At 32.6% G+C, this 13,948-nt stretch overlaps 1 protein-coding gene across 1 annotated transcript; it reads right to left on the bottom strand.

Annotated features, from left to right (window-relative positions):
• Positions 1–1,438: 1,438 nt before the first annotated feature.
• On the bottom strand, positions 1,439–9,654 carry LOC111624848. Its single transcript, XM_023367808.1, has 4 exons — positions 9,566–9,654; positions 6,273–7,164; positions 4,883–4,971; positions 1,439–1,498 (listed from the first exon to the last, which is right to left on the bottom strand). Exons 1-4 carry the CDS (start codon positions 9,629–9,631, stop codon positions 1,439–1,441), a joined length of 1,107 nt encoding a protein of 368 aa, XP_023223576.1. The 5' UTR covers positions 9,632–9,654.
• Between the last annotated feature and the right edge of the window lie 4,294 nt (positions 9,655–13,948).

The raw sequence follows: 13,948 nt of genomic DNA on the forward strand, positions 1-13,948 counted from the left end.
TTGTGCCATTTTGTAGCGTGATAAATGGTAGGCTGAAATAACCGAACTCTTTATATGGTTTGATTTTAATGTTTGTTATATTATAGTATTTGATTTATATACCTACAGTATAGTTAACTTACATAAAGGTTTATCAAATCGATTGACCAATCTATCTAATACGTTTTAAAAATTCTTTATTCCTCTACTGTACACAATTTAAAGAATTTTTAAAATGTGTTAGATCCTTACGTAAGATAACCTTTATAGTTATATAAATCAAATACTATAAGGGTTAGAAGTACGAAATAAATCTAATAATCTTTGTTGTTATTTTTTTGCCCGAGCAACGCCGGGTTTATCTGCTAGTTGTGTATATATTCTCAATAAATTACAAGAAAAGTTTAGTTTATTAGAAAACGGGCGAATTCTCTGGGCTAGCTTAGCATGCGCCGCATGCTTAATTAAGAGAAAGTTTTGATTGTCACTATACTTTTTATGAGAACAAATATGTCAACAATAATTTATTTTAACGTGTAAAATCTTTTATCATTTGTGTTAGCTTTTACATTGACAGCTAGCGGCTAGTCGTTTTAAGTCAGTGTGATGCTTGCGGGAACTCGATCGCTTGCTCGTGTGGAGGTTTGCTGCAGCAAACAAGTACGCGCGCATGACGTCATTCAAGCATTTAACACGGCCAGTTGTATCAAAAGCTTGCGGTACCATATATTATGTGGTTTCAAATCTAAGTTGTTAATTGTTGTGAGTTATGTACTGTACAGTACATTCCTGATGTTCTTCGTTATTCTCGAGGAGTTGAAAATAGGAACTAGATACGGAAAGCTTAGGGTCCTGAGATCCCGATTTAATATATACTAACGTCCAGTCGGGATCAGAAGTCACGCGATTTTTTTAAAATTAACTTATTAGAAATTGCAGCCCAGAATTGTGACAATATCATAATAAATTGCTCGTTTTGTTTATGCTAGTTTCTAGTAGTGACTTCATTGTTTTGCAAGATGGCTGCTCGTACTGGAACTAAATACTGTATATATTATTTACAGTGGTCATAAAATTATTATACAGTCTTTCCAAAAATAATAGAACATACAATTTTTGCCTAGAAACTCTATTATTTTCATGAAATTTTCTAGTATATTTTATAGTAAGATATCTACAATTATAGCACAAGTTTGGAGAAAAATGATTAATAAACGAAAGGGATACTATTAGCAAAAATAGAATGTCCAACATTAATATGATTTGTATATAATATAATAATAATATAATATTTGAATATAATAACTTGATTTATGATATCTTTAAAATTAGTAGCTGATTTTGCTACCATCTTTGGAAACAAGCTGANAGTACACTAAAACAAAAATTTTGACATAACATGTGAAATACTGTTTAAACATTGCGATCAAACGTGGTATTCGGAATTATTCATTAAAAATTATTCAAAAATGATTACTATTGCTAACGAGCATTTATTCATTGTGTGAGATCCAGGATTCTAAGAATATTAAAATCCATTTTAAGAAATTTTTTATTTAACATTCGTCCGATCGTTAGAAAACATCGCACCGAACACGGATTGAATGACAGCTTTACTATCAACAAACGGATGACCATCAGAGGGCTCAAACCCCCTTGCCCGTTATCTCACAACTGTGACATAAAAACTTGCAGTTTGGCATTGTGACAATCATATTTTTAATTAATTGAATTTGAAATATATTCTTTCCACCTCAAATTAATAGTGGTTTGCCCCTGTACATCATACTTTTCTTTTAACAACAGAGTTGTGCCGGTCAACTATAACACTTTTCAGGGGTAAGTTTTTGAATTGAAATAACACGACTTTCACCAGAAGTTCTTATACAGTTAATCGGTACCTTCTTCCCGCAAGGTTTCCATATCTGGTCTTGAATTTCTTTATCTAACATCGTTCTCGAAATTCAGGAAAGACAGGCGGATGATAATGACAATAGGAATTTATAGGTCCACGATTTTTTTCAAATTGCAGCCTAACAAGTAAGTGACAGTTTAACATGTTACTTTTGTTTTCCAGACGCCAAACCGATAAGACTACCATCACTTGCATTAATTAGTAAGTAAAACTGGTGGCGATAAATAATTTGAAGTGACGAAAAAAATTAAAAACTGGCGAAATGATCGGCGATATTTTTAAATTTTTCAGAGCGACCCCTGGTTAATGTATATTTAATTGTCTGTTTTGATAACAGTTAAACATAAATGGGTTCTTTGGCAATATCTACATGCAAAACATCACCGCAACTCAAATATTTGTGCTGACGTTAATAGCATTGAAGAATATTTCCGCTTTCCATCGTTAATAATTGGATGAAAATTTTCATCCAATATTCTAATTATAATTAATACCAATTAATAACGTTTCTCTCAACGATTTAATTCGAATGGTCTCGAACGAGCTAAAAAGATGATGTCACAGAACGACGTTTCTTTTTTCCAGGGACGGAATTACAAGGAACTTATAAGTAGTTTGTTTATTTTCGTTGTATTTTCTTATTTTTTCCGATTTCTAACGTACTTATTTTCTTACGACGTTCTAGATCACAGGTTCTCAAACTTATTTCGACCACCGTCCACTTTGAGATTAAAAAATAATCTAGTGCCCCCATATTTTTTAACTTACGCAACAGATGGTATCTTAAACACAGTTATTGCAAATACAATGTATAAAAATGCATTATTATATGGATAGGATAGATAGGATGTGACCCATATCCTATTTCTGAGATCAAAGAATGTTTCAATGAGAAGAAATAAAACTCGTATTTAATCACTGAGGCTTCTACTGCCCCCCTGAAAGCCTCCGGCGTCCACGATTTTGAGAAAGGATGTTCTAGATTGTTCTAGGAACAACGATGCCTTCAAAAACTTTAAAAATTCCTTTCATTACAAATTCAGAAGCCATTAATGCACGAAATATTATTAATCCCTTATATAGATAATCGTGTAATTTGAAATGTATTAACAAAAGAATAAAAGTACAGAGGACACTTTACAAGTGATGTCTGCTAAAAAAATGATTCAAGAAACTTCTCTTTCGATATTCGAACCAACAGCATCGTTTCCGATTGTTGTTTGCCTTGGTGGAAAGAACGAAGATGCACGTCTACAAATTCTTTAACATTTGAATTTTAGTGATAATAGACATTTAACTTTGCCAACTGCTTCTGATAATAAAATCTTTACAGAAAACCATGAGGTCAGGATCAAAAATTGAAATTCCCAAGAAGTTAACATCAATTTCTTCCTTCCAGAAACGTAACTTGAACAATTAATTATTAAACTTTTACGTCTTCGTTCTATCAGTCACTTATTAGGTATTTATCATTTTGTAAGTTTTTTTAATTTTTAGAGTACGTTTGTATTTATATTTAGATTGATTTTTGCACGTAAATATACCATTTACTGCAAGGCAAAGCACTAAAATGTATTGACAACATATATTATAAATCTAAGTCTGGTGGTATATAATTGTAGATCCGGATTTTAGAAACTTTTTTTCCCCTCCTATAATTTTCGAAGTATTCCACCTCATTTTTTTCCTGACTTGTGAAAACAACATCGTCGGGAAAGGACATCGAATATCTCAACAACTATAGAAATGTATAACCTTCCTTTAAGAATGTAAACAGTCACCCATCCCAACATCGTCAAGCTAATATTGCAAGACAAGTTTACAGTTATCGTCCGATTTCTTCACTTTTATTATGAACCCGGGGACACCTATGACCTAAACACCTGCAAAAGTACCTTTGCTTTTGACAGCATTTAATCACCTGCCTTATTTTTCCAAGCCGAACCAATAAAAGACCGATTCATCCCCCTCGGGAAGTCCCTGACCAAACGTTCCAACTAGTGACATCGCAGAAATTGACGGAAGAGCCGTACCTTCAACTTATATTTTTTCGAGGACGATCTGTAGTTTCAGTTGCGACTTTATAAATTTGTGCATCTCAAAAGAAAGGACGAAATCGAACCTCCGAGGCAGTGTTAATTAATTAAAGAGGTATGATAACCANAGGACATCGAATATCTCAACAACTATAGAAATGTATAACCTTCCTTTAAGAATGTAAACAGTCACCCATCCCAACATCGTCAAGCTAATATTGCAAGACATAAGTTTACAGTCATCGTCCAATTTCTTCACTTTATTATGAACCCGGGGACACGTATGACCTAAACACCTGCAAAAGTACCATTGCTTTTGACAGCATTTAATCACCTGACTTATTTTCCCAAGCCGAACCAATAAAAGACCGATTCATCCTCCTCAGAGGAGTCCCTGACTAAACGTTCCAACTAGTTACATCGCAGAAATTGACGGAAGAGCCGTACCTTCAACTTATTTTTTTTCGAGGTCGATCTGGAGTTCCAGTTGCGACTTTATAAATTTGTGCATCTCAAAAGAAAGGACGAAATCGAACCTCCGAGGCAGTGTTAATTAATTAAAGAGGTATGATAACCACTTGTGTAAACTCTCTCTTGGCCCCTTTTTATCTTGAATTATCGAGATTATCTAACTCGAGAGTTAGAATCTCGATAATTATTTGATGTTCGTATTTGTAAATTTTAGCTGTTATTCAATAAACTTTTAGTTTTCTTGTTAAATGGTGTCATTTACTCGTTTATTGCCTATGCCTTACTGGACGACCCCTCTCTCCTCCTCCACTCGATCTGACAAAAAGAATCCCGACCCCCTCCGGATCGTAAGACGTAAACAAGCCAAGTAGGCAGTTTTCACCAAAATGTTGCCGAGAAAGGGGCGAGACATCGGCCTCGCCTCCGGCTACCCACACAATTATTTATTATTATTTTTTAATTTCTCGAATTAAAAACTTACCACAAAATTTCCTATTTTGAGTTCTTCAATTTCGTAATGGCGAGGTCTGTGTTCTTTGGCATCCACTTTTCCATGCCTGAATCTCGGAACTGAAAACAGAAAAATGGAAAATATTTATCAACAGTGGAATAAAGTACTGCGTTTGCGAGAATCTACAATTCTCATTAATTTATTAATTCTTTTCCACACCTAAACCTGACAAGAAACGGAGTTCAAGTCAAAGCTATTATTATATAGCTGCTGGTGATGTATTAATAAATTTTCATCCCTACGACAGAAGGAAAAATTAAAAACGAATATATACTACAGTAGACAGGAGAAAAGGGGGAAGAACAATTCGAATGTTTACTCAGTAAATTTAAGTGTCGAGTTTGGGCGTATGCAACAGCGAGCTCTAAAAATGGAACTGAGGCAATCGAGAATTACCCGATTACTTTATCTCAGATAAACGTAAATGAGGTCATGTCAAACCGAAAAAATATCAAAATACTTGTCAACAGACACGGTCACGAAAATATTCCATCACAATATTTTATTAAAATTTTCTACGTTATTAATTATTATAAAATAGTGAAAACTTTAATTGAGGATAGAGACGATTTTATAAAAAATAAAAACTGTAAATGCTAATCATTGGTAAAATCTTCATGAAGTCCGACCTCTTCTCTCCCACCCCTGCGGACACTTATCTAGTAAAATTTAATAGCACCAATCAACTAATACTCAAATCTCCTTGCAAAATTTTCGAAGTTTATTTGCATAACGCCAGGTTGTACAAATCGTGCAAGTTTATAAACAACTCCTTAAACCATATTATTAAAGCCGAATTAATTAAATGATTAAATACAAATTTATTTGTCCCGCTCCAGGCAGATTCTTTACTTCCAGAAATTCTTAATTTAAGTAATCTTCATTTTTTTCTTTAAAATTTTTCTATACAATTCAAAAGGTATTTTTTGTTTTAATCAGTTTTCAATGAAACTTCAGGCATTTTTTTTATTTGTGAAAATTTCTATGTAATTCAAAGATAATTTAAAAAATATATATTTTACACAGCAATATTATTATTACTATTATTTTTCCTTTCATGGAGGTTGTAGAATGTATTAAATTACTTAAAAATGAATATTATTATTTCTTTCCACGATAATTTACTTCATAATGTATTCCAAATATAATTAAATTCCGTGACACCATTGCCGTAACTAGGCAGGAGCAAAAGGTGCACCCGCACAGGGCCTACTTGGAAGGGAAGCCCAAAATGCATGTATTTGTTTTATTTTTTTCCCAAGTCTCGTGTTAAGTCTCGTGTTAAAAGTACTAAAATTACAAGTTAAAAGTTAAAAGTACAAGTCTCGTGTTAAAAGTACTAAAATATAACAGAACTTACCTTCATTTAAAGACAAATGAGATGACACTTCCGAAAACTCGATAGCGGAACGATTTTTAGACTTTCTGGAATCGTTTTCAAACAATTCTAGATCCTTGTTTTCTATCGGAATCACGGTGCAGACACCATTAATGGGCTTCTTCGAATTTTCCATTCGAATTTTCTGATTATTGCCACAGATGCGATGGATGATCATGTGCTGCTGTCTATCCAACAGCAGCTCGCGAACAGTTTTCCTACGTTTATATTTCGAATCGCCGCGGATTAAAATATCGGAAAACGTATACTTAGACGAACTGTTATCTCGATTCGAAGTCGATTCCACTGTAACTGACAACATTTTTATTGGGGATTTCGAAAAAGCTACATTGGGCGACACCTCCTGAGCTCCCTGTACACTTATAGCTCGTTCCTCTTCAAGTTCCATCTTTGACGAATGGATTTCAACGTTAATCTCCTGTGGATTTTCCTCTTGTTTATCATCTTTTTCGACAATACTTAATGGAATATCATCGAGTGAATCAAATTCTGGACAGAGTTCATCATCGGGAAGTTCCACGTATTCAGAATTCTTAACTGAAGGAAGAGGGAAAGCCATAGATATAGGAGGAAGGGATGGATGATACGTGTTCAGAAGATCCTCGGTTTCTTTGGACGAATTCGACAAAATTGGTTCGTTGTTGAAAACGAACCAATCGTCTGGAATCTTCCACGAATCAATGCCATCACCATTTTCGTCCTCATCTGTTACTGCACATATTTCCGTAGAATGCAGTTCTTCCGTTGCAGTTTGCCAAAACAGCTCGCAATCGTCGTACATATCTGATAGGTCGGGCAGATAATAAGATTCCACAGTAAACTGACTAGATGACATTCTTACTTGCATCAAAATCTGTAAAATCATTGCATACGTAAAGATTTTTTAAAATATTCTCTTAGACCTATTTAATAAAAAAATACTTTATGTTATAGATATAAGCTTGCTCCTCGATCCTATAGAAAAATTATCGTTAGACAACGTTTTTTAAAACAAAATCCTAAATTTAGTAAGGAATTTTGTAAAGAGGCATTTAGATTCAAAAATCTAGAAAAGATTTTTGAATCCCAAACCCAAGACAAAAGTTATGGATTCAATTTGCCTTGACTTCAAATATACGTATTTAAGATGGAAACGTATACGAAATTCATCTCACTCATTTAGTTTGTCTCCCTACCTGCGCAATATAACGAGGGCTTGTTATATTTTAAATTATATAAGTTTATTAAAACAAAAAAAGCAACTTATAAGCATACCTAACAATTTTGAATCACACTATTATTTATTACAAAAAAATAATAGTGTGATTTAAAAAGTGCATGTGGTTAAAAAGTCAAACTAGTCAACGTTAAAAAAAATGAGTATTTTTAATCAATTATATTTCGTAATTACAAAAAATATTTTTTACTTGAATTACCTGAAGTGTTATGAGTGATATCAATTAGTATATCTATAAAGTTAATACCTTTTCTGCACTGATAGCCGCACAAAGAAAAAATAACTATCGTAAAAAAGAGGCAAGAATATTCATTCTAGCGATATTGGCTACATGTGATCACATGATTACAACTGTTCGCACTTTTAACAATATATTTATAGGTTGTTTTGTTACAGTAATGACATCGTTTCTAGTAATGACGCCAAGAATCGGAGATATTTTGAAAAATTCAAAAATAATATTTTCATACGTAACCTCTAAATTCGTGAAGAAATTTCTTCCAATATTGAGCAGTAATCAATCATTCACGGATACCTACTTTTGGTCCAATTTTAATCTCGTTATCTGAATGGGGCTGATTCACACATTCTTATCCTACTATGGCCTTTAGAAACATAAATAAATGCCATTTTATATTATCGCTTCTATTACAACATTCATTCTTTTTTATACTGAATCGACAAATTTTCTTGTGACTTCTGGTTAAATTGTCATTGAGGAGAACTTCCAGATTTCCTCAACAACAAATTTAAGGCCTCTCTCTTAATTTTTGGATATGTTTCAGCTAGATTATGTTTTTTCTAATGTGTTAGGTTTCCTTCACATTTTCACAAACTCATCATTATATTTGTATAGGCCATCTTCAGGCTTTAACGTTAAAGCCTGAAAGATGGCCTATACAAATAGGCTGAAAACGTTCGAATAAAGAAAATTAACTCGGAAAATACAAATCAGGTGTGTTTATTTATTAATGAATTAAAAAACTATTGGAGGTCGTTTTTGACATCAAAAACTAGCTATAAAATAAATGATTTTATTTGATAAATATAGCTGCACCGATTATTCTTTCATTTAATAAGGCACGATATTTCACACGTGCAGTCTGCATTGTTTACAAACTGGTTGACCTTGAGAACAGCTGGTGTTAGCTTTTCCGGGTAGTTCTCATGTACGCCCCAGGGTAATATTGGTTTAAGGCAGGAGAGGAACTAACTTACCGCATCTATTCAAATATAACACAAAATGTTCGATTTTTATGCTATTGAAATACGGGGGGACTGAAAAAAAGGTATGGGAAAAAATTCTACTGAATAAAAAACAAAAAACCTGCTGATGTCAAAAAACATTCAATAGCATTTAAAAAAAACTTTAGACGTCAAATCCGCGAAATACAAGTTTAGAACGATTTTATTAATTTGATAAAAAAACTCCCATAAAGAAAAATAGCGCAATTAATTAGCTAATTAATAAATCGTCATAAAAAATTTTTCGCGGCAAAAATATTTCATGAAATTTGCATAGGTGATAGATAAAGATGTATATATACTGATCCATACATTTTCGGTAAAGTTATGTCAAGGCTCTTTTTTGGGGCCCTTAAAGTCCATGCCCGAGATATCTCGGGTTATGGGCGGAAGGGGTTTTTAATTAAATTAAATTAAAATCCATTCAGACCTAATGCTTTTAGAAATCAAGTCTTTTGTCTAGGAAATACATGAAACGTTACTTTCTCTTTTAGCTTTTACTGCAACAAAAGATTATTATTGCAACTATACACAGAACACTTTGTACCCGACATTTTGTTCTTCACCTAACACAAAAATATAGCTATAAAAATGCTGTCGTAAAAAGAATATTTTCCATTGTAACCGACATTAAAACAAAAAAATGAAAACAGAACTGCTACAGACACATTGGAGGCATTGGTTAGAGTTAAACTGGACATTAATTTAAGAAGGAAAATGTTACTATATGTATTTTTATGTAATTATGTAATCCCAAAAGATATGTATTCTTTATTCAATTCCTGTAACTTACATGTTTATCCTTCAAGTTCAACACATTCAACAGCAACGGCATCCACAATGTCTTCATCGTATGCATACATTAGCAGTGATGAAGATATGTAGAATATTTTTAGAGCATTAAGTTATGACAATAAAATATTACTGTCTGTAACTATTAATAAATTCCTCCTATTATTATTCCTTATTATAATTTTTATTTTAATACTATACTCTTGAAACTCTGAAGTAGCGAATTTAATATGGTGGTAGGGAAAAAGTACTTTTAAGTTACGCTATAGTTATTCATCTCCCTGACATCTGACAACATTGCTGTGAATATGGACATTGTTATACGTATTACTAAATCATCAAACTATAAAAATTTTCCATAAAATTTATTAAAATTACTGTTTTAGAGATTAAAATTCATATAAACACTACTACAGTTTAAATACAGCTTATCAAGAATAAAATTTGCATAACGGACTACATTATAACAATTACACGTTAATTAATTACTATAATTTATATTAATAATATTAAAAAAATTCAACTGCGCAATTATTCTTCAGACATTTAAATTTGTAAAATAACAAAATGACATAACTTAGAATTTTAAATGGCGAATCTATGCTAAATGAGTTAATTGTTTGCATATTCTGACGTAATAATTAAAATTCTGTCTCTTACCTTTGCATGATCTAGCGCGTGCCTTCTTTTGGATTACTCCTCAATTCTCGTTTCGTACGAGATTTTATGCAGAATTCAAAAATGCACTCTTGGCTGCGAGATTAATTGAATTTCATTTAAATTTTTTTCAAAATTAATTATAAATTAAATGTCTAAAATTTATAAGTTTCTATATTAAATAGACTATTAATTATGTTAAATTATAAGTTTATATATAAATATTTATTTTATTATTTAAAATAATATTTTTGTTTTGATGAATTTTAAGGTTATACTCCCATTACTTTATGATTACTTAAAAAAAAAGCAAATGTTTCAAAAATAAATACTGTAATTAAGTTCATTACATAAAAAGAGAATTAATTTAAAGTGTAAATGCAAATTAAATGCTTATTTTAATTGTGATGCAGGTTACGTGGTTAATTAAAGTGATACGAAGATTGAGATTCTTCATACGTGTATATTGCTAAAAAAAAAAAAAAAAGTCAGAACAAAGTTACAAAAAGTCAAAATTTGAAACCCAATTCATATGGGTTTTTCTGATATCTTCTTTGGTTTTAGATCTGATTTTCTTTATATATTTTATTGAAAAGGAAAAGTATTGAAACAGGAATGTAAGCAATTCAACTCTGTAAATTGAAGCCTGAGCCAAATGAGTGTTTTTCTTCGTAAATTATATTCTGACATGGTTTTTATTAAAACAAAGAAATACCAAGATTACTTTTACAACCTTGTTTTTGATATTTTTCAAATATTTTGGCTCTTCTGAATTTGGCACAAATACCAAGCTACCCAATTTGAAGTGGTCATGAATTGAACTCAAAATACACTCACAGCACCTTTCACTCATGGACAGATTCGATACCGGATTCTCAGAGGCTTTCGCTGAAACTAGCAGAAAGTCCTCGAGAACAAGATCTTGAATGTCTTCACATAACACACTTACGATCTCTTACAAAATGACACTTTTTTTTCACAATTATAACATTTATCCTCTGGACGAAATGGAAGAGGAAGGGTTCAGAAAAGGGTCTATAAGTGGAAATATCACCTAGTAAGTCCTTGGATTTAACTAGGTGATATTTCTACTCTGATTCTGCATATACACAAAATTTTTCTATCTAGTGCTCTAATATAATCTCTAGCATCTCTTGAATCTTCAAATTCTACAAAGCAAATTCTGGAGGGCTACAAGCAACTGAAACATTTTTCAGAATATCATAATAGCCAAATGCTTGTTCCAATTTATGTTTGGTACTACTATTTCCTATTTCCAATCCAAAAGGTATCTGTAACGTGGCATTAATGAAACTCGAATCGACTTCTCTATCAGTTTTTTTTTTTTTTTGTTTTTTCTTTTATCTTTACAACCTGTCTGAGCTGTCATAATTTATGAATGGGTTTATACCGCACCGATAGTTTCTACAGTAGGTATTTGTTTACAGATATCTGGTTACAATGTCATAGTTCTATTGTTCAACAAACATCGACTTCAATTTAATGTATTGTACTTGGTATAACTGCAACTTTAGTTTTGATCACGCCAAATTCTTCTGTTACTTCAGCTGCGAGCACGAAATGTAATTTTTCGGTAAGGGTTAACCATACCGTTTCTCTTGTAAGCATCTAATCCGTAATATAGTCTTTTGGTATCAAATTAATAGTGGCTTTTGAATTTCTAGTTAGGTTGGTGGTATGTCCATTCATCTGTGTGATAACCTTGTATGATGATAAATATTATTCATTCTGATCCACAATTACTTTATTCACTGTTCCATATTCGAAACACAGTTATCCGACATTCTTCAAAACTTTCTTACTCGGAAGAAGCTCTATAATAGCTTTACTATTATAGAGGTTTACCTAATCAGATTTACCTGAGGTTATTTGCACGACTAGTTTCTTTCTCGCGAGCTTTAGATCTTTATTTCTTAATGCTATCATATTTGTCGAGCAATTCGGCTAATCACTTCGTGGATACGATCTCGGCTTATTCATCGATAAAATACATCTTCCAATATTTGCTCCTTCATCCGGTTTGATATAAACAGATCTAATAATGTATTACACTTAATCGTCTCCAGAATCTTTTACTTACTCACTACAGTATGTTTTAAGTTCAATCTTTACAAATCTTTTCAACTCCTTTCGAGTCCTAAATTTATGTTGGAATTTTTCTGGACTCAAATTTTCTTAGGAAAAGTTCTTTACACCTTTGGCTGGTTCTCCTCATTTGCGAGTTTTAAGCTACGTCACCAACACAATCTGATGTGTAATTAATTTTCAAAACTAATTCCTAATTTCTGGTCTTGCTGTTCAAACATAATCAGGGCCGCTGAGAACTTGTATGGGGTCCAGGGTCACAGCCCACCTCTTTTGTCTCTTAACGGATCCCTCTTGCCATTGTTTTTGTTTTCTGTTTTTTGTTTTTTTTTCAAATGAAATACGTAGATTGATTCTTATTAATAAAAACAGTCTTAAAGATTTTATTTTTTATTAGTAAAAAATAATAATTTTATAACGGTAGGAACCTCTACGGACCCTAATTTTCTCCCGGAAATGTTTCCAGCTTATTTCAATTTGTATTTACTTATTTCGATACTGTCAGCATTGAATTTCTGAATTAGATCTTGCAGTCTAAAGAATCTTTGATAATTTGCCTTACTGTTGCGATTACCATTTTGGCTTTCTGTCCATAATATCCCCAATTCGATTTCTCTCTGTATTTTTAATTTTTCTTTTGTCTTTTAATTTTAATTTTTGGAAATCGGATGGAAAACATAGACTACACACTTCGGTTGTGACAAGTTTTAACTAATCCCAGCGCAAGCTGTTGATACTTTTGCTTATCTTGGTTGTAAAAAATTCTCAGCCCGGTAACTATTTCAGTCGCACAACCACCGCCTGGAATCTACTAGTCAGGTGATCATAACTGCAGTCTATTTATCAAGTGGCTAGTAGCTTTATCAAGCTATTTACTCAATGAAATAAGATAAAGGAAACCCTTCAGCTAAAATTAGTGGGGCCCAGCTGCACGGGATAAAGGATTTCCTTCATCTATGTTGAGACAAAGGAAATTTTTAATTGGATTATATTGTTAATAAATATGTTATATGTGAGGATCTGACTCCTGACTTTTAGTATGTTTACGTCATTTATTCATAACGTCACATTGTAACTATAATCTCGTTAAATAACTGTCAACTTTCGCATCTGGGAGCAAAACATCTGTTAAGTTCTGAGGCCTGACAACGATGCTTTCTCATCACCTCTCGACTTAATCTCTCGATTTCATCGATTCAACAACGAAAAAATCAAGAAACTAAGGCAGTCGTCGCACGTCCTTCAAAAGAGTCAGTTGTTACCCGTACCTTATCCTAAGTGCCTCAATATTCGGATATCTGTGAATATATCATTTTATTTTACGTTCCTATATCCTTCTAATATATCATCGGAAACCATCGTCGAACACCTTTGCGGATACGTTCCATCAGGCTTATGGATATTTCCCCGAACTGACATCCCTAAATTCCTCTCTTTCAACCAGAACGTTCCAGATCAAGACCAGATCCTCAATAAGGTATTTATTGCCACGCGCTCTTATTGTAAACTCTCTCTCTCTCAAACGCGACATTAGGTCTAGATATGTCTATTGATGCCCTGTTCAAACACGGATTTCTTGTCTTTTACAAATAAAGGTTGTTTCATTAACGAGGCCTCTGCG

The sequence above is a fragment of the Centruroides sculpturatus genome, unplaced genomic scaffold (assembly GCF_000671375.1).
Source record: "Centruroides sculpturatus isolate CEXI.00-Female unplaced genomic scaffold, Cexi_2.0 scaffold301, whole genome shotgun sequence".
Taxonomy (NCBI): domain Eukaryota; kingdom Metazoa; phylum Arthropoda; class Arachnida; order Scorpiones; family Buthidae; genus Centruroides; species Centruroides sculpturatus.

Coding starts and splice junctions, on each gene's coding strand:
- LOC111624848 (XM_023367808.1), bottom strand. CDS start 9,631: ATGCATACGATGAAGACATTGTGGATGCCGTTGCTGTTGAATGTGTTG. Junction 4,972..6,272: donor TCATTTGTCTTTAAATGAAG/GTAAGTTCTGTT, acceptor TTCTGTTTTCAG/TTCCGAGATTCAGGCATGGA. Junction 1,499..4,882: donor TCAAAATAGGAAATTTTGTG/GTAAGTTTTTAA, acceptor TAATATTCTTAG/AATCCTGGATCTCACACAAT.